The following is a 20,342-nucleotide window of genomic DNA, read 5'->3' as shown; positions in this document are numbered from 1 at the left end:
GTGCATCACACCCCATCTCATCTTCCTCTGACCTCTTTTCATTCTCTGTTCTCTTGCTTTTGATCCCTTCTCCTCCCCCATCCCTGCCTCCCTCCCTCCCCTGTCGAGCCTGTAAGTTAATTTGTCAACTTTGTCCCGCTTTTCTTTCACCAAACGCGAAAATACGCAAGCGTTAAAAGAGAATAATCTTTTCACACCAACAATAAATAAGCAAACCGATCCCAATTTTCAAAACATGTTCCAGCATTCTTGCCCCGTGGTTGACTGTGCCCTGGGAATTCTCACCTTTGTCCATCTCTCTTTCTCGTATCGTCTCTCCCTCAGAAATATCTGCCTCTCCAACAGCCAATAAGAGTAAAACCAATGAGAACCTCCTCAATTCCAGCGGCCATTCCACCTCCAACTACAACAGCATTTATCACCCAGACTCCAACTATTACCCATATGCCGGCTCTCCAAAAGGTACGGCTCCCTTTCGTACTAACACATCCTTTTTTTTTCACAAACACATGTTTAGGAACCTGTATTTATTCCTCACATAACTTTTATTTCCCCCGTCTCCCTCGCTTTAGTCTCCAGGGTGAGGAGGTTTTCGTCCGGAGGAGACGAGGATGGATGGAATCACAATGCAAACAAGGTAAGAAAAGAAAACAATCTCTTGTTTCTCCATTTTATATTTGAAGTGTGTGTTAATATCTAATGGGCTGAACCCATCCTTCTACCCCCCGCCCACAAACACAGGGAATTGGCAGGATGATCCTGAAGGAGGAGATGAAAGCGCGCTCAGCTGGTCACGACAATGACCAGTGGGGGAGCAGGCGCAGTTCCCGCTGTTGCAGCAGGGAGGCGCTGAACAATGTGGAATACGGCTCCCTCAATGGCTGTGAGTCTGTGGTTGTGAGTCTCTCCTTTGGCGTCGTCGCTTTAATCCGTCAGCAAGAGCCGACATTTCGCTCGGCTGGTGTTTGGCCATTAAATAAAGTATTTCCAAAGTCAACTATTTATCTCCTGATGGCAGTACATGAAAAGTCAAAGTTGTTACTACAATAAATAAGGAATAGAAATGATCAATTAAACACATGCATTGATGTTCCGTCCAACATTCATGCAAAGGGTCAGTGGTGGGCCGACAGGCGTCCATTGCTGCTCACGAGGATAAAAACGTATCTAAAGCACGTGTTGGCCGTGACTGTGACAAGTGATGGTGAATAACATCATAGATTCATCATCTGTAAGCACTGACTTGGTCCCTTAAGGTCACATTAGGGTTGAGACTGTGGTCTGGGCTCATGGCTGAAATTAGGACCAGCTTTCAGTACATGAATACATGCTTACCTTTACAGGAGGAGGATGCAGTGTGTGTGTGTGTGTGTGTGTGTGGTTGGGGGATTGGGGGATTGGGGGGGTCCACTTTTGTTATAACTCCTCCATTGATCCCATTCCTCATTGCCTTCAGCAGGAATAAGGAGCGTGACAGAGATAGAGAGACAGTGTTTAGGTGGAGGTCGAATGGGAATGAATGAGAGGGGTTATAACAGTCGACCCTGAGAGACAGAGAGCGAACCAGATAGAGAATGAATTTAATTCAAAAGAGAGTGAAAGAGTGAGGAGCTAAAGCAATTTGGAGCTGTTCAGAGAAGATGTATGACGTGAAGCCGAGGGGTAAATTAGACTCAGAGAGCGCTGGTGAGAGGAAAGATTAGCAGTGAGCACAGGGAGGTCCGACAGAGAGGTGTTGATGATGTGGTGGTTCGCTGCTGCGTGAGCCCAGTGGGTTTAGATAGTCTGCTGTTAATATACTGAAAGGCATGTTCTACTTGCTCATCTACTTTCCAGAGAAGGATCATTCCAAAATGGGAGGTCCAGCGTTTAAACAAAATTCAATTTAGGCCGTCCTTTGACTTTTCATCTATTGCCAACCTCCTTTCACCTCATTTCAACTTGTCCAGTGGTTTGTGAATAAATACCAGCTATTGAAATACCTTGTGCTATTTATCAAATACTGCGTCTCAGTACTGCCTCTTATTGTTTTAAGAAAAGAAAGCTTTCCTTATTTGTTAAATTGCAGCGCCTATTTAAATGAAATAAACTCAAACTGTAGCACAGTTCATTCAAATCACAAAATGAAGTGGGTTGATGCCATGAACAAATGCACATTTTTAACAGGGACGGCCCGATGCTGCATATTTTATAAGATGTGTAGGTTGTGACGGCGATCTGTCTGCATGTGGGCAAATCCTCACACGCTGATCATGCATCACCCTGCCGATGTTTTATAGATGTCCCTCAACAGCTGGCCTTCTTTATTTGCGCTCTACTGGAAACTAACCCTCTCATTTCAGGTAACTGTTTGTCCTCATATTGACAGGTTTATGAGCTCCACTGAACACGTGTTTCACATGTGTCCGTGTGCACATACGCAGGTTTTCCTCAGGGGCAGTTGAAGTGCTCAGGAAACATCAGCTGACCGCTCATTTTGGACATATGGTGTAAACCACTTCACTTCCTTGAGGACTTTTAAACCAGTGTTTGAACTGTATGTGCTAATGCTTTTTATAAAGTTTTTGTTATTTTTTTTAATTGAGACTTTAGAGTTTTTCTGCTCAACACACAAAACTTTAATTAAAAGAGGTTTTCTATTTCGAAGGCGCATTGGGATGAAAATAATAAAGTGTCCTGTGTGTTTCCTCTTGCTGCTCTCTGTCCTCAGCTCCCGGGTCCGTCCACAGCGCAGACAGCGGTGAGTGGTTCATCAGGTCCCACTATGTATGTGCGAGTTCAAACTACTCTAAAACCAGCGTCTATTTAAATGTCAGTATATATTAGAGGCCATCGCGGTAAATTATGAATGATCAATTGATAAATAAGATGCTTAGGCTATTCGTTTTCACACAATTGGGCAACAGGGCACACTTTGATGAAACAAACAGCTTTCCTAGACCCACCTAATGAATAATGTATTTCTTAACTGAGAATAAGAAAGTTGTAGATAAGAAAATCCATCGCAGCAGTCATGCTGTACAGTCGCTCTGTGCACCAGCGAGGTTTCTACTGTATCGCGGTGTTTCGACCTGGCTCCCTGACCTCGCTGTGTAATTTAATTTCCTTCAACGCGAGAGCAAGAGAAGAAAGGCAGGGAGAGCAAAAGAATCAAACAGTGCGGCTGAGGAGAAGGAAATGAAGTGATGAGGAAAAACTTGAGGGGATCTGTGGGACTGCGCTGCCCTCTGCTGCTGCAGCTGAAGACGTGCACAACACATGGACGCTTGGATGCTGGTGGTTACCAATGGTTACAAGAGAGGCGCGGCCATGCTGGAGGAATGAAAAGGGAAAAATTCATTTAATTTAGATGTGATGGTGTTCTTACTAAAACGTAAAATGATGGTGGGAAGCAGCAATACACATACACTTGTGAATGCGCAGGTGGATGTACTGCGGTTTTTATTTGTATTTTATCACGTATTAGTCTATCATATCTAATTAAAATCTATTCCACAAGAGGATGAAACAGCACATCTCAATGACTGAACTGTCTCTGTGTGGTCAGAGTCACATGGCGTCATCAAAAGTCTGGCAGGTGGGCTTTAGAGAAGTGGGGGGAGCCTTGAGGTTTACAAACCAGTGTGATCTGCACTCCTATTCATAAACTGAGTGTGTTTGCATCATTTTGCATTACTGTGTTTGCTTGTGGTCACATGTTTATATTTGTTCCTGCAGACTCATACATCTCTAAATCATCGTCGCTGCCAGGCTACCGCAGGAATGCACTAAACAGAGTAAGTGTGTTAATGTGCGTGAGTCTGTGTGTATGTGCTTGTGTGTGAGAGAGAGAGAGAGAGAGAGAGAGAGAGAGAGAGGGATAGAGAGAGTAAGACAGGACAAGACAAGACAGGCAACTGTAAACTTCAGTAAAGTCCTTGATATAACCTGATATTATTCTAATTTAACTCAGTGTGGTAAATTATTTGTAAGAACACCCCACTGATTTCTGATTTCCCACACATTATTTAATTCTATACTTTGGTTGATCCTTTCCCCCTATTATGATAACAAAATGCATCTTTTCACTCATGTTTGCTTGTGTCCCGGCAGCCTGTGAGCGCTGGTGCAGATTATTACCAGTATGACAGCAGTAATGCAGTTAACTGGCAGATCAGAGGTAAGACTTGTGCAGCTTGAATCTGCTTTTTTTCCCGCCTCATTTACCTCTCCTCCTGATGCATATCATTTAGAGCGTACACAATAATAGAAAGACAACACATGCAAACAGTTGGCATGAATGATAATGGCTCTTCTCTTCTGCTTTTCTTTCAGAATACAAGGTAAGGCGTAGAGAACGTACTGAGTGAAAGGTCTGGATCAAGGCTTGATAGATCAGAGTTCATATTCGATTCACCTAACTCAGTGACACCCACTTCAATCAGTGTAATGTTGTTAAACTAATAGGATTGCTTGTGAAACTACAAAGTCTACCACTTTGAGTGGAGACTAGGGGGAAAAAGATTTGGTAATATTCTGCAACTTTTTCTCCCATTAGAGAGACGTGGAAACAGTCGTGAGCTCACACTCAAAAAGGTCAACAACTATAACTATAATAAGAGTTACACTATCTTTCTTAAACTCAAACTGAAATTCAAACATCTAACAAGAAACAGAATATAAATTTTGTAAAACATCATTAGGTGTGTTTCTTTACATTTGTCTGGCTGATTGGAGTTACTGGCAAATTTCAAATACTCTTTTTGAAATTGAACAACCTCATCACTTTAGGGTGGAAGGTCTTTAAAATAAATAAAGAATGATTTTGCTGGAGTATCCTTTCAATTATTCAACATTTCAGCACAAGTATTTCTCTTTAATCTCTTCCGCATTGGAATACTGCATGAATAATAACACTAAACTAAACAGAGACTGAAACATTTTTCTGATTAATTCTCACATTGTCTGTGTTGTAAATCCTGCTGTTGGCCACTGGAGGGTTCGTGACAACGATAAATACTAAAATTGTCCATCAGTGGACCTTGTTAACAGAATGGTTCCGGTGCAAAAATACCACATCAAATATTAGTTTAGTATCTTTTTTAATGCTGCATTTTAATTGAGTTATAATTCCAACCTGTGTGAACGTTCCTCAACAGAGCATCTAAATGCAGCTACATTTCCATGTGATGCCTGTGTGCGTTTTCGTTAAATACAAGTTATTTCCTGTGTGTGTGTGTGTGTGTGTGTTAGATCTACCCATACGATGTCCTAATAGTGTCCGTCAGAGGGCAGCAGCGTCTGCCGAGTGATGTGGACAGAGCCAGACTCGAGGTAAACTCTTTTACTTCAATAACAGCCCATTGAATCACAGACTGTCTGTTATTGCCGTCCATCGTGCCATGACAAAAACAGTTCTGAGACAGGTAGAACTTACTTTCCATTGCTTTGTGTCCTCTCTCCTCCCAGCGTCACCTCTCACCAGAGGAGTTTCACCGAGTCTTTGGAATGTCCATGTCTGCCTTCGATCACCTCGCTCAGTGGAAGAAGAACGAACTGAAGAAACAGGCCCGACTCTTTTGAAGCCACCAGAACCGACACAATGCAGGTTCAACAGTGTGCCACAAAAAAACAAAAGAAACAAAGAGGCCCGTTGACCCCAAAGCGACCGTCACAGGGGAAGATGAACTTTCCTCCTCTGATGGGACAGGAGCAGAACTGCTGGCCCCCTCGGGTAACCAACTAGCCTGAATGGTAACGATACTGCAGTGAAAGGAAGGAGAACTTTGACTTGAGACGCAACCGTTGAGCCACAGTGGAGCTCCACCAAAGCTAAAGAGTGGAAGGAGTTGTTCTGCCTCTCACTCTCTTACCAGCAGATGGCACCATGAAAACCAGAGCAACGGGGTGTCCGACGCATGGCCAGGTGGACCATAAGCCGATGTACTTGATGCCGCGCCGAGAGTCCGCCATGCTGCTCCAAGCGGGCATCCATGATGAAAATAATGGAGGCCGCGAAGAGAATGGGCCGCCTGAATGAGTAAAATGATTCTGCTCTATTCACACAGACACTACGATCAGCCGCTCATAAGCTGAGGACATTGGGGTAATTGAACGTGACCTGCACAGTGTTTGTTCATATGTATAATGTGCACATGATGAAACCAATAGGTTTTATTTAATGTTCCAGTATTTAATTTTATATAATGGCATGACTGTCAGTATTTCTGAAGCCATATGAGTTTTTAGAGTTCTTCTCAAGGACAGGAGCAGACTGTACAGTTCACTTAGTGGGGTTTATTGTGAATTAACCATGTAATAGAAATCAGGTTTTATTACACACCATGAAAAAATATCACAAACAAATATCCAGACCCTCTGAATATTGAGAAAATAAGATGCTCAGGTGAAGGAAGCAACGGAAGAGATGAAGGAAAGAAGGATACAGGGAACAGGAGGTACTAACGATGGAAGGAATGTGTGAGGAGACAAACAAAGAAAGATGCCAAGGACAAAAAGTTCAGGGAGTTTAATAAAGAGTTAATGAATGTCACAAAAAATGTAGAAACAGAATTTGTGTTTGTGTGCGCGTGTGCGTATGTGTGTTTGTAGGTCTTCAACAACACACATACATAAATGTGTTTGTTTTTTTATTTGAGGGAGTAACATTTATAATTTTCAAATATGTATCTAACTAAAACTTGTGAATAAATGATTCAACCATCACCATTTTATTATTTATTCTCTTCATTATTACTTTTGATGAACCCTAAATGCACAAGTTGATGGTGTAGTCTTTTTATTTTCCGTCACATAGTTCAGTGGTTTCTTGAAAGGATTCAAATGTGTTTTTCTTTTTTTTTAATCTAGACATATTGGACTTTGTTACAGGTTAAAGGTTTTTATTGTCATTGTTGTTTCAGCTCTGGGGAAGAAGCTGTTCCTCAGTCTGTTGACCATGAGGTTAGAGGTGAGTTTGGCTTTCTTGAGTTTCCTCAAGAAGAAGAGCCTCTTCACCAGGTGGGAGGTGCTGATGGCCCATTTGAGATCCTTTGTGATGTGGAATTTGATTTCACTTTTACACTCTCCACCTCCTCACTGTTTATGTGGAGAGGGGGAGGTGTGGCCTTCCTGGTTCTCCTGAAATTCACGATAATCTCTTTGTTTTTTGGAGTGTTAAGGACACGGTTATTGTCAGAACACCACTTGACCAGATGTTGTACCTCCTCTCTGGGCACCAATTGTCAAAGATATAATTTTTGTAGGCCTGGGAAGTCAAACTAACTAGGAAAATGCAAACATCTACAAAACTATATATTTAGTTATTACTTGCACAAATACTGTGCATAGTTGCTATAGTGCTGTGGCAGGCAGTTGAAGGGTAACATAGGCTGCGGTTGGGTCGTGCAAAGTGCATTGTATTTTATAAAGTCATGTTTTGCATTCCAAATCATAATCCATAAACAAAATACCGTATTTTCTGAATTCTGGTAGACTATAAGACTTACTTATTCTCGTAAAGAACCCCAGATTCTATTTCTGGCAGTGATACAATAAAAACCCTAATGAACAACATGTTCTTGATTGCATGACCTAAAATGTGGTTATTGTTGCTTCAAAGGGAGCCTTTTCAGAGTCATATTTGTGAAACGTGTGGTATATAATAATATAAGTTAAACCCAATGTTCAGTAGGATTGCTGAGACTAGCACTAGGACCCAGGGGGGCGCTTTGGATGACGAACCAGCGGCTACCGAGTCACACTATAAAGCGCAGCGGCCACTCTGAGTCACCCGGCCGCGCGGAGGTCCGCAGTGCTCGAGCCGACGCGTTTCTCGTTTTAACGAACTTTTAAATGAAAACACTGAGGGATTATTACCGGAAATAAGCGGTTCACCAAACGAAATGGACTCCAAACACCAAAGTGGTGAGCAACAGTCTTTTAACGTCATACGGCAGTTATTCGCGGACAAAGAATCACTGTAACTTTGCTAAGAAGCTTAACGGTTACATGTAACGTTGGACAAATGTAACGTTTCGTTAATGTTACATTGCAGCACACATGGGATAAAATAGTCACAAGCGCCAGACACAATACGTGATAAATACACTAAACTAATAATTACCCTGCCTTGTCACTTAAACTCCCCACTAGAAGTTGCTATAACGTTAGCGTAGTCTACAACACTTCAAGCAACTGCATTCAAAGACTTTTATTTTACATCAGGTAGGTTCGGTTAGTTTATCTGAACGAACCGCCTCGCGCTCTGCTCTCATTCGACCGCAGGAGTAACGAGCTAATGACGTCATATCCCCCCACGCGCCGGTTGCTGCGTTGTGTATGTATGTGTGCGCGCGTGCGCGTGGATGGAGGCGGTGTCCTCCTCCCTCAGGTAGTGTGATGGAGTCTGGTGCCAACGGAGAAGTGCCGCGCTGGAAGCGGCGCCGCTCAATGGCTGCTCTGTTCTTAAAACTCCGTCAGGTGACGGTGCTGCGGACAGGAAGCAGCACTGTGTGACACCAGGTGACTAAGCAGTGGCCTTGATTCGAACATCCGGCAAGAAGAGGATGAGAAATCAAGTGATTGTCTGAAGGGAAACGGTGACAGGGAGAGCACCATGTTGATTACAGTTAATTGATAACGAATATTCAAACAAAAATAGAATAAAAATTGGTTTATCAAACAAAATTCAGTGTAACATATGACACTGTTCAAAGGCTAATTTCATTTTCCATACGTATTCAAATAAATAACCATAGTGGGGTCAGCTCTTGTGTAGTTGTCACTATCACCTGATGATTAGAATCACATGAATTATGACATTTTTCTTAAGTGCCTCGTGGTTGCAAACCGTAATCACGATCGATGTTCCCGTGATCCCATCAGACATTTTGTCTAGCAGAGCCACGCGTGTTGCTAATGAGTCGAACATAGGCTGTATTTCATTCACAGGCATGTACAGTGACCTCCAACACCACTGCCCCGAGGTCATCACCAATCAGCCAGCACTAAATGTGGCGTTCTCACCTGCGCTTTTCCTCCGACTGGAACACCGGCTGTGTGGCTGTTTTGAGCACCTGTGCAAAAATACCCAAACTGGGGATAAAAGCGGAAATGCTGCAACAAACGGGAGTCGTTTATGCAGCAATAGTACGACAGGAGTAACAAACTGTTCAATGAGGGACAGGCCTTGACCTCGACCATGTTCCTTCCATGGTTCAAGGTCCAGGAAGTACGGTCACAAAAAACAAACATTGAATAAAAGTGTGTGTGGCCCTTTTTTTGTCCAACTCGAATCAAAGCCTTTTTCACAAACGTTGATATTCCTTTTAAACTCTTACTCTTTTTTTTTTTTTTTCAGCGGATTTATTGCAAACGGCTCCGTCACATGACATGTAGCCCCCACATTTGATATGTATGTCAAAAACATCACAGAAGGTTTAAAAGAGAAGTTTGACATTATTGCAAATATGAGTTAGATGAAAAAGGTCATCAAACTCTTCGTTGTTGGACTAATTAGCCAGGGCACGCTAACTGAGGAAAGTGATAAGATACTGAAAGAATGTGAAACCCCCCCCCGAGCGGTTCCTTTTAAAGATCTTGCCAGTTTTGTTTTCCGGGGCTGGGGAGGATCGAAGTGTCTGACTGAACGCTAACCAGTGCAGTGACACCATCTACTGCTGTCATGAAAAATACAAATGACAAGATGTCGAGTCTCTGAAGAAGACTTTTGTCTGAGAAGGAGCTGGCTGGGGATGCCAAGACTTGAACTCTGACCTTGGCATTAAGAGTACGGGTGTCTGGAGAAGGGATGGATGACTGCAGACGAGGGAAAGGCGTTAAAAGGAAAGGATGAAGGAAGGAGGGAGAAGAAAGACGGGAGAATGTGGGATCTGGAGGGATACTCAGCCTGTGAGAGTGGGGGAGGCATGAGAGCGCGACACGCTGGATGCATTGAGATGCGTCTCCGTGTGAAGTCCAACTTAAATGTTCCCGTCGCGGACAATCCCGTATGCCAGGCAACGTCATTTTAATGCATTCATCAGTTTCCAGAAGGGTAAAGTCCGCCCAGAAGGGAAAGCGGGGGGGAAAGGAAGCGATTGTACGAATGAGAGAGGCGAGTCAGGGAGGAAGTTCGCCTCGGATTGCCGGGTTAGAACTGTAATGGATGGGCGTTGAAGGTTCGGCTTAAGAGAAGAACGGTATATTCTTTTGGTCACTGTGCATAAGCATGAAGCGGAGGGATAAACAGCAGCAGCAGCTGTAGTTGTTTTGTTCTGAGCAGCAACCAAACACGCTAAATCAGTTCAAATGAGAGTGGCATGGCTCTGGTCTCATGACTGCCTTCCTCGCGAGGCGACACAGAAACAAGAACATGGTTTAATTGTAACGGTATATTCGCACTGTGTAGATGAACAGTCCTAAGTGACGTTCCGTTTGCCAATTCAAAGAGGAAATACAGTACATTTGCCATTTGATTGTGTACGCGCGTGTGTGTGTGTGTTTTTGAGCGTGTGTGTGTGTGTGTGTGTGGAATCTGGGGTTACAAAGATCCCTCTGTGGGTTCGTCCGACCACAGGCCTCCAGAGCAGCTGATTCTGAGAGGGAGAGACAGGGGGAGGGAGGGACGGGGGCGTTTTTTTTTTTCCTCCCAACATTTCCTATTGATAAGTGAAGTGCAGTAGATCAATAGAGAAAGTTCCCAAACTGCTTGTTCAATAAATACTGAATGGGGGGTTTTGGGGGCAGACTCGCAGTAGGGTGGAGGAGAGAGTCAAGATCAAGGAGTGGAGAAACGCTTCTGTCCACAGCTAAGACAAACCACAGCTGCTGGCCGAGAAATACTACACACACGCACGCACACACATGCACGCACACACAGCTGCTGGAGATTTATCCTTTAACCCTGAATGGCCGTGGATTGAAGCGATGCAGCTGCGACGCACCGCGCCCCCCTCGGACCGTGTGTTTGTGTGTCTTGGTTCCTGTTTTGTTTTTCGTAGGAGTTTGAGACATTGTGTTGTTTGCATTGTGGTCATCTAATTTTGGCTCTTGCTGAGACAATGGAGTATTGTCCGACTGAGGGGGGTTTTCTCTCTCTCCGTCCTCAGTGTGTGAGGCTGTTTTTCTGATCTTATTTCATTTTAACCCCTGTAACAACGTATTTTTTAAACTCAAACAAGTCTCAAACATCCATATTTACCGCCTGAAGCTTCCAAAAAAATAAACGAATTCAGATTTAGGGTTTTTGTATTATTTATTTATTTCTAGGGAATATTTATGAACGAGGTAGATTACTTTTACTCTCTATGGGCGGCACAGTGACTTGTGTTGCAGTTCCCTTGAACTTCCACTTCGTTTTGGGTGAAGCAACATGATGATTTTACAACCCTATTGCCAAAAATGACAAAAACTTGACTGTTTCCCCCAAATATTTTTCTTGGCATTGTGTAATAAGCCACTTACTTTTGGGCCGTGGACAACTTTCCATTAAAACCACACGGAAATACAATAATTTTAGGGTTAGCAGCTCTTAAATTCTTTAAGATCCAGACCACTCTATCTGTTTAATGGCAGGAATCATGTGTCGTCTAATCAATAGTGAACGATTTCCAGTACTTAACGAAAGGTCAGCCAGTTACTGTACTGAAGAAGCTTTCTGTTTCAACATCAGCTGATGCTTATAGTCAAACATCGCTTGTGAATGGACAATCAACTGAATGAACTAACGGGCCCTTTGGTCACCGTATCCTATTCTATCTCAAGTGGAAGTACAGATTTTATTCTTTACTTTGGCTCCCATTTCCTTCAGGGAAAGAAGCTTCCTGCCCCGTTCTCCCCACCTCCCTTTTCTCTCTGACTCTCCCACCTCCTCCATCCCGGCAGGATGTGTGAGAGTGTGGCAAGAGCTTTTTGAAACAATGTCAAGGTCCACAAAACACACAGGATGTCGGTATTGAACACAAAAACAACAACTTTTCAAAGAAAGCTCGAAATGTCTAAAAAGTGGGACTTCATCGGTGGTGGTGGTGTAGGGATAAACGAAGAGACCGTACTAACACACTGACTCTATAGGGCGGACAAAACGAACAGGGCGATGTGTTCCCATGTTAGATATCTCCTCCCGGTCAGCTGCTGCATCAAGCAGTAAGATGAGTTCCAAAGTGGCCCTCGTGCACCGCCAGCGCCGTCCTCGCGTGTCTGTGCGGCCCTGCATGCAAGTGGCGGATTGATATTTGATGCACTTGTTGTAATAGCATAAGAATGTTTGCAATGTTACAGGGCTCATTTTTAGGCACATGCTTGTATGTGGGGTTTCTACTGGAACATGCGTACATGGTTTAACACTATTTTTAACACATTGCTTGTCTGGGTCTACCTCTGTTTTGAAATGCTCTGTTCCGTCTTCTCTTTTTGGCTTGCAAGAAAAATATGGTTAATTCTCCCCCGATGGGGAGGGGCGAGGGGGGGGGACATGTGACATCGGAAGGGATCTAAGCGGCAGAGCAGATTTCTATTGTCACTCTGCGAACGCGATACTAATAAGATCTTCTGTGGTTCTCAGTCGTGATGGAGCGGCTCGTCAGCGAGCTGGGCTCTCTGCTGAAGCTGCTGGATCACGAGACGGTCAGTCCTGCCACTACCGACAAGATGGCCTCCATCCGGAACATTCTGGACTCCATGCAGCTGTCAGGTACGGAGTAAAGTCTCAGGTGGAGGTGTGCACGACCTCCTGCTCTGTTGTTATTTTTTTGACTTGAAAAGCGTTTCTTTTGGAAGGTCACAGTGTTCATTTGGACAAAGACAGAGCATTTATGTCCACCTCGTGCTTTTGAATGGGGCAACCTTCTTCAAAAAAACTGCGTTAGTACAGTATTGTGTGTTGCATTTGCACACATGCACATTGGACATGGAATCTTAGTGATGTCTTGACAGTAAATCCCTGTTTATCTGGGAGGTGAACAGAAGGACGCAGGAGGGGATAAAAGGATTGTAGTAAGAGGATAACAAGAGGTCAAAGAAAGGAGAAAAGCCACCCTGACAGTAACACATTCTCACAACGGTTTGAATGTATCCAAGCTGCACTGCCCATACTTACTTATTCAGAACATTCACATTTTCCACTTCAATTCAGCTTTTTACAGCCAAAGTGCTGCAATGTTTGTTTTGAATCACTTCCACGATGTCTGGGATAAACGTTCCCTCGTAAACGTTGACAAACGTTCCCACACTCATGACTTGAACAAAGATTGAAAAGCTCCTATCTGCACACCTCCTTGTTGTTGTCTACTACAATTTGTTCACAAGTGCAGATTGTTCTGCATTGAACCTCGTCTGAGAACTTCCTTGTCTCTGTACACCCTGTTAATCCTGACCACAGCGTAGACCACAATTCTTTACAGTACTTTCATGCTCTTTCCAAAACCTAATTGATCTTTTCCACAGTCAATGGTTCAGACGTCTACATAAACAGCTGTCTCTATGGCAACGGCACCAGTTTCGTGGAGTCTCTGTTTGAGGATTTCGGTGAGTAGACCTTCAGGCCAGTTGAGTGCTGTGAAGTCATATGAGTAAATAATCACAAGTGTAAATTTCCAATCATACCACAACATCTACGAAATGCGATGCGTACAAAATCCTCCTCTGTTCCAGCAGACTGTGATCTGCACATGCTCAGTGCTTCTCCAGAGGAGCACAAGGAGCACACAGAGGAAGAGGAGACGCCTCAACTCAGTAAATCCGTGAGTCGTCTACGCGGCGTGTGACCGTCGGGCCCTTCGCCTCCGCCTTCCTCGCAACTAAAACTTTGCTTTAACTTTCCTTTCAGACACCGAATGACACGCCCCCTCCTCTGCCAACCACCCCGCTCCCCGACGACTACTACGAAGAGGCCGTTCCTCTAGATCCTGGATCCGCGCCTCAGTACTTTACCACCAACATGAACAGTTCAGTACTCCTAAAACCCTAAATATGCACTAATTATTAAAACTAAACAAATGATTTGAAGTTTCTCCTTCATATCCTCTCCAGCAGCTTCTAGGAACTCCGTGGAGGACGCCTACTATGAAGACGCCGACGATAACTACCCCATCACCAGGATTAATGGGCCGCCCAAAAACTCCTGTGGGTCTACCCGCTTTAGTGCTTACTCATGTCCCAATGTAATGTTATTGGAACACATTGATTAACACAAACACAATGTTTTTTGGTTTTGGTGCTCAGACAACGACTCTGATGCTCTGAGCAGCTCATACGAGTCCTACGAAGAAGAAGAGGACGAGGAGGCCAAGGGACGACAACAGGCCGAGGAGAGTCCGGAAGAACCAGTAAAAGACTGCCGCATCTGTGCCTTCCTACTGCGAAAGAAACGCTTTGGCCAATGGGCCAAACAATTAGTCGTTGTCAGAGACCAAAAACTGCAGGTAAATGCAAGTATAATGTAAATCTAATTTACATTTCAAAGGTTCTATTATAGAACCAAAGAAATGTATTTTTTTTGATAACGGCATCCCGCTCTCTCCCTTTCTCTAGTGCTATAAGAGCATCAAAGAGAGCACACCGCACACAGAGCTTCCTCTGAATCTGTGCAACGTCATATACGTCCCCAAGGAAGGCCGGAAAAAGAGACATGAACTGCGCTTCTCGTTGCCTGGAGGCGAAGTTCTGGTCCTGGCTGTTCAGAGTAAAGAGCAGGCCCAGCGGTGGCTCAAGGTACCTTTTTGTTGACTATATCGGAGGACTGGTACTGGGACGGCCACGGTCTGTGAGGACAATGGGGGAATATGGGGTGGGGGTTGGAGGACAAAATCAACTTTCTTTTTCTGGAAACAGGTGGTGCAAGATGTTGGAAGCCAATGCAGCAACACCGAAGGATCCACCTCTCCGATCATACAGAGGAAGTTGGAGCTTGACAAGGTGTGTGCATGTGTTGCTGTGTGTTGGGTAGATTTTTACCACTTAAACCAGTCAGAAAACCTTTTCAGTGTTCTGTCTAAGAGAGTTGCATCTCACTGTTTTCTTCACTGTAAAAGCATTCTGAAACAATTCTATAGTTTTTACATTTTCAATGATCGCCTTACTAAGCCTAAACGTGACACATCTGTTCCTTCGGCTTCTGGCTGTAGCGAGCGAGGTGACATTATTGCGGCAGCCTTCAAACAGCCACGCGGCTGCAGAGCCAACGAGCGCCGCGCACGCCGACATGGCAGTTACAACCCATGTAGGAAGAGTAGCTTTTAAAATAGTCTAAATGAGTTTTCTGCGTATACCTTTTGTTGACGCTATTGCTCAGTCAACGGATAAAAGTATTCGTTAAAACAGGGTCAATGTGTAGCAGACAAACAAGTGGTAAGGTTTCCACTTACTCTTTTCCAGGTGCTGCAGTGCGACCGGCAGGCATCGGACTCTGACAGCGGGCCGACAGCAGAGAACCAGCCCACTGCACTGGGACCGGGACGGGACACCAGTGACTCACTCAGTAGGTTTTCCTTCATAAGCAAGTATTTGTTCTGTCACTCACTTTTAGGAGGATATACTAAATATTACAAACACTTAACAGTCTTAACTAAAACCTACAATGTTTCATACTTTTTTACGTTTTGCATTTGAAACTCCTAACTGACCTTTTAACCTTAACCCTACCTAACACCAAGTCTTGGCCCTCCATATGGATCTTATTAAAGTTAAAGTGACCAGGCATAATAATAGACATTTCTGTAATTGTACCAGTTGGAATTTTCCACTGCGGACTGTTCCACGTGTGAGCTGCTCTTGTTGAAAAAGCGTCATGGGTTTTATACAATCCCCTCGAGCTGCAGATCTCGTGTATCTTTCATCGATCGCCAGTTGTTTTCTTATTTATAAAAGCACTAAGGGAGGGTGGAGCCAAGCGACGCAGCACCTTAGAAAGAAGACATGGGTCTGTAAATTAGGAGCAGTGAAGACTAAAACGTCCTTGCCGTTCCAAAAATATCCTCACTTTCACAGTCTTGAAGTCAAGACTCCCGGACATACAAAAGCACAAATGTACATCCTTTAATAATCTGATCTGAAGCTCATTTACTATTTCTGTTTATCTACACACTGAATCAGGAAGGACAAACGCAGCCATATTGTTTCAGCCTTGTTATGACCTGTTTACTGACCGAGCTGCTCTGAACCTAAAGAGACGAGCGAGAGAAAGGCAGAGACGGGAAGTGAGGCTCAAACAGATATGACATCCTTCCTGTCCTGTCTTCCTACGATTGTCTCCCATTGACATCATAGGATGTAGGGTGGACACGGCGCTGCAGCACCTGGTGCATGTAGTGTGAACACATGTATCACAGCCTAGGGATGTATTAAATATAAAATGACCTGATTCTGATCCTGAAGAATTTTCCTCTTCTAGTTGCCTTGTGCTTTTTAAATGTAGTTGATCAAATGTGGTATTATGGTTTCTCTGGTTACCGGTCCGGTCTGTTCTCAAAAAGGCCATGAGCGAATTTATTCAAATGTTCTCTTGGACTACAGGTCACTGTGACCTAGACTCAATAGTCCATATGATCATTTAACACAAATGTCTGAAAGGATGAACCGATAAAGTGAATGACCACAGGGTGAGCCGCAGCACCGTCTGACCTGGGTGCGTTTTATTTCAGGCCGGGGGAAGCGCGGAACGTTCTCTGAGCTGACGGGGTCGATGAGCAGAGCGGCTGGGAAGAAGATCAACCGGATCATCACTTTCTCCAAACGGAAACCTCCTTTACCAGGAGAGCCGTCCTCGGCCCCTGGTCACCACGACAACCCGCGCTGTGGTGAGGACCCGGATTGATTTAAGATGCTATTTGGATGATTGTCTCGCTGTATGTGGATTGCTTGTGTAGGTAACTGATGGATGATCAGAGCACTGGCAGACGTCTTTTGGTTTGAGAACTAGAAAGGCTGTAAATGCAGTCTGTTCACCCCGCTCACATTCCTCCTCTCTGCTCCCGCAGGCTTCCTCAGTGTGTGTCTGAGCGGCTCGTGGAAGGAGCACTGGTGTGTGGTGCGAGGAGGAAACCTGTACATGCAGAAGGAGCCCGGGGACCGGCGGCCACCGGTCATCGTGGTGCCCCTCAAAGGAGCAGAGGTGGCGACAGGCGGCCTCGGCCCCAAACACCCCTTCTCCTTCTGCATCCTGCAGGAGGGCAGTGAACTGGCATCTTTAGAGGTACGACACTTTTAACCGGCAGAGGAGGTTTCTCTTTTTTGGGCTCTTTTTCCATGATCGTGGAGACGGATGAGACAGAGAGTTCCCGTGCACAGTGATACCATTTCTCCAGCAACCACTGGCTTTGTTTGTGCGCCCACCAGGCGACCTGCTCAGAGGATCTGGGCCGCTGGCTGGGCGTCTTGTTTGCAGAGACCGGCAGCGCCACGCTGCCTGAAGAGCTGCACTACGACTACATCGACGTGGACACGCTCACTGACATCCGGCACGCCGCAAGACACTCCTTCCTGTGAGTCACTTCCAGCCGAATGTGCTCGTGTGCTTCCACGTGTCATTCATTGGAATTTTCTGTGACTTCGGCTTTTCTCCCCAAATTCATCCGTCTGTGTTGTTTCCCCTCAGCTGGGCCACAACCACTGCGACTTCCTCCTGCAGCGCCTCGACAGACTCCAGAACATATGACGAGGTCTATGAAAGTGTGGAGGTAAGAAAACACCATGTGAACCAGTGATAAAATATGATGTCATTAAACATGATGACGCTTTAAAGCGTCTTGAGTCTTCATCCCCTCTGATCCTCTGCTCGGCAGATTTATCTAAACTAATAAATTCATCTTGAAACTTCTGCCTTGGTTATTCTGCACATGTTTGATTTAGAATCAAACATTAAATTAAATTAAATTACACGTAAATTCCCTCTCATGACTTTGGCTATACAGATTGTAGTTTATATCTTATCTTAATATCATGGCTCTTGAAATGTAGATCTGGTGAATGTGCTTATTTTTCCTCCTGCAGGCAGATGTGGAGAGCAGAGCTGGCCAGGTGAGGCGTCATGCCTCCTTCTCCAGCCGGGACTCTGAAAAAACTGAACAACAGGCAGCGGTCAAGAGACACGCCTCCAGTGAGTCTCATTTCGTTTCACAATGGGTAGTTAAATAGCTCCACCCCCTGTGTGTTTCTTACCATGAAACAGCACCAGTATTCTATTTATATTCTGCCATGTATTCTGGTAGATGTAAATCCGTACGCACGGTATGGCAAGACGCGCGCAGAGGAGGACGCCAGGCGCTACCTGAGTCAGAAGGAGGGGCTGGAGAAGCAAAAGGAAGAGCTCCGACATGCACTGATTTCCCTCCGCATGGAGAAGAAGGAGGTGAAGGAGGAGATGAAGAGTGCTGCAGGTCAGAAACGCATTGTACACACAGCAATGTTTACGCCTCTGCTTCGTAACACTACAAATGTGTGTGTGTGTGTGTGTGTGTGTGTGTGTGTGTGTGTGTGTCTGTGTGTGTGTGTGTGTCCAACCAAAGGTCATGATGTGGAACAACGGTTAGCCAAGCTGGAGACGCTGTGTAAACAGAAAGAGGAGGAGAGGGTGGAACTGGAGCTCAGACTGACGGAGGTCAAAGAAAACCTGAAGAAATCATTGGCTAGAGGAGCTTTGGGTCCTCCCACTGACACGAAGATCAGCAACAAGGTAGGCAGCCGCGCTCTGCTTTATCTTTCCTCATCAGTCAGTTATCAAGCATCTGGCCACCTGATGGAGACATTAAATTACTGTAAAACCTGAATGAGTGACATCTGACCTTTGGTGTGCGCGTTGTTGTTCAGGCACAGGGCACGAAAGTGGAGAAGGTTTACAATGAGACCCTCCCCATTAACTCTGCAACAGAGCTCCGTAAACGCCCACCAACTCTCTACGCCTCCTCCAAGGGGAATGTCATGCAGAAGGCAAAGGTAGTGTGTGTGTGTGTGTGTGTGTGTTGTGTAACAGGTTGTACCTTAAACTAGCAATGAAATATCTGGGATTACAAGACTAGCGTGTGGGACGTTTTTCCTTCCTTTACAAATGCCCATAGCGTGAATCATTACAATGATGAGGATTACAATGATTTGTTCTCCTCATTATATGTTGTGTCATGATTTCCAGGAGTGGGAGTCAAAGAAGGGGACCTAGACTGAAAGAAAAAACAGATTGACAGGTGGATACCTGCAGAGAAAAGAGGATGTAGTAGAAGAAGAAGCAGCAGTTGAAGATAACTGGCTCTGGGAAGAAGATGAGGAGGAAGAAGAAGCACAGCTGAGAGGGGGAAGAAGTCAGAGGCACAATCTTCCTTCCTCTCAGCTGTAAAGAAAAAGAGGGGCCGTTGCAAGTTGAGGCAGCGTGGTGCCGTCTCAACCACTGTACATATGACAGTCGCCATTGATGTCTCAGTACAGTATTAATGTGGATAGTGGTGAACAGTATTGTTAACATTTGCACAGGGCTGCAGAAGGTGAATTATCTCATAGAAATGCATCACAAAGGGAGGGTGTGGTTCATGAACACTGAGTTACAGGAAGGACACAGATTTTCACAGATTTTATTCCCTTTTTAAATGAATACTTGTCATGTAAAACTAAAGCAAAGAAATTATTATTACCTTAAGTTATCTTTATTAATAAGAGAAGTAACCCAGAATTGAAACCATTAGGGAATCATTGAGTATGGCACAGTTCCTGAAACAAACGAGACAATGTTTATTATTGCAATGTGAAACTATTGGGTTTTTAACCATTATGTGTATTTTTTTGTTGCATTTTGCACTTTATCTTGTTGTATTTTGTGATTACACAAATGGAGATGAGCGTTTGCACCCCACTAAGGATAGCAGGATAAATGCTTGTGTCTGCTTTCCTTGGTCACCACAGCGACATGAAAGAACACACGTGGAGTAAACGATTGCTTTATTAAGACGTGTTGTCTACTGGACTGTTTCTTTTAAATATTGTTCCTTTGTTTCAGTCTCGGACCTCCTCAAGAGATTAATTTACTGGATGAACCAGGCAGCAGAATCACAACTCTGAACTATGAGTGCCATCTAGTGGTGAAACCCAATAAAAACAGTAGCTTGAATATTTTTATATTTTTCAAATACCAGAATTTGGCTTCGCAACCGATCAACACGATCAATCTGTTCTTCTGGCAGTTATTAGAGTGTTGGTATTAGACATGGGTTTGTTGATAAGGTGATTTTTGCTCATAAAATTATTTTTGGGGATTGGATAAAATGCTACTGGAAGATAATACGTCAACACTGCAATGGAATGCAAGTTGATTTTTTTTGATTTATACTTTGAACATATAAGTAGATATTTAAGACTTTGATACTTCACACATTACATCCTCA

The 20,342-nt window shown here is 44.3% G+C and overlaps 2 protein-coding genes across 9 annotated transcripts in view; both read left to right on the top strand.

Moving 5' to 3' along the window:
* LOC120821761 (actin-binding LIM protein 3) overlaps positions 1–6,701 on the top strand; it is a 29,390-nt gene extending 22,689 nt beyond the window's left edge. For 4 of the 5 annotated variants that reach the window (XM_078105224.1, XM_078105222.1, XM_078105223.1 and 1 more), the window contains 7 exons: positions 325–462; positions 573–637; positions 742–883; positions 2,711–2,740; positions 3,718–3,776; positions 4,093–4,159; positions 4,315–4,502. In XM_078105224.1, coding sequence (XP_077961350.1) covers positions 325–462; positions 573–637; positions 742–883; positions 2,711–2,740; positions 3,718–3,776; positions 4,093–4,159; positions 4,315–4,349 — 536 coding nt within the window. In that variant the 3' untranslated portion in view covers positions 4,350–4,502. Of the gene's footprint in view, positions 1–324; positions 463–572; positions 638–741; positions 884–2,710; positions 2,741–3,717; positions 3,777–4,092; positions 4,160–4,314; positions 4,503–5,232; positions 5,314–5,448 lie in introns of those variants that run through there. The other variant, XM_078105225.1, reaches the window with a different exon arrangement.
* A 1,006-nt stretch (positions 6,702–7,707) lies between these two features.
* On the top strand, positions 7,708–19,908 carry LOC120821834 (actin filament-associated protein 1-like 1). 4 transcript variants are annotated; one of them, XM_078105216.1, is made up of 19 exons: positions 7,708–7,905; positions 12,545–12,673; positions 13,426–13,506; positions 13,636–13,721; positions 13,808–13,925; positions 14,011–14,103; positions 14,203–14,402; positions 14,512–14,691; positions 14,812–14,895; positions 15,355–15,457; positions 16,620–16,775; positions 16,956–17,170; positions 17,314–17,459; positions 17,573–17,654; positions 17,968–18,073; positions 18,186–18,353; positions 18,483–18,649; positions 18,784–18,909; positions 19,103–19,908. In XM_078105216.1, exons 1-19 carry the CDS (start codon positions 7,884–7,886, stop codon positions 19,127–19,129), a joined length of 2,289 nt encoding a protein of 762 aa, XP_077961342.1. In that variant the 5' UTR covers positions 7,708–7,883; the 3' UTR covers positions 19,130–19,908. The 4 variants fall into 4 exon arrangements, with proteins under 4 accessions (XP_077961342.1, XP_077961341.1, XP_077961344.1 ...); XM_078105215.1 differs by having other exon boundaries at positions 7,718–7,905; positions 13,633–13,721; XM_078105218.1 differs by having other exon boundaries at positions 7,740–7,905; positions 14,014–14,103.
* The last annotated feature ends 434 nt before the right edge of the window (positions 19,909–20,342 follow it).

Source organism: Gasterosteus aculeatus, chromosome 7, assembly GCF_964276395.1.
Source record: "Gasterosteus aculeatus chromosome 7, fGasAcu3.hap1.1, whole genome shotgun sequence".
Taxonomy (NCBI): Eukaryota; Metazoa; Chordata; class Actinopteri; order Perciformes; family Gasterosteidae; genus Gasterosteus; species Gasterosteus aculeatus.
This window is presented reverse-complemented; position numbering and strand designations above follow the sequence as displayed.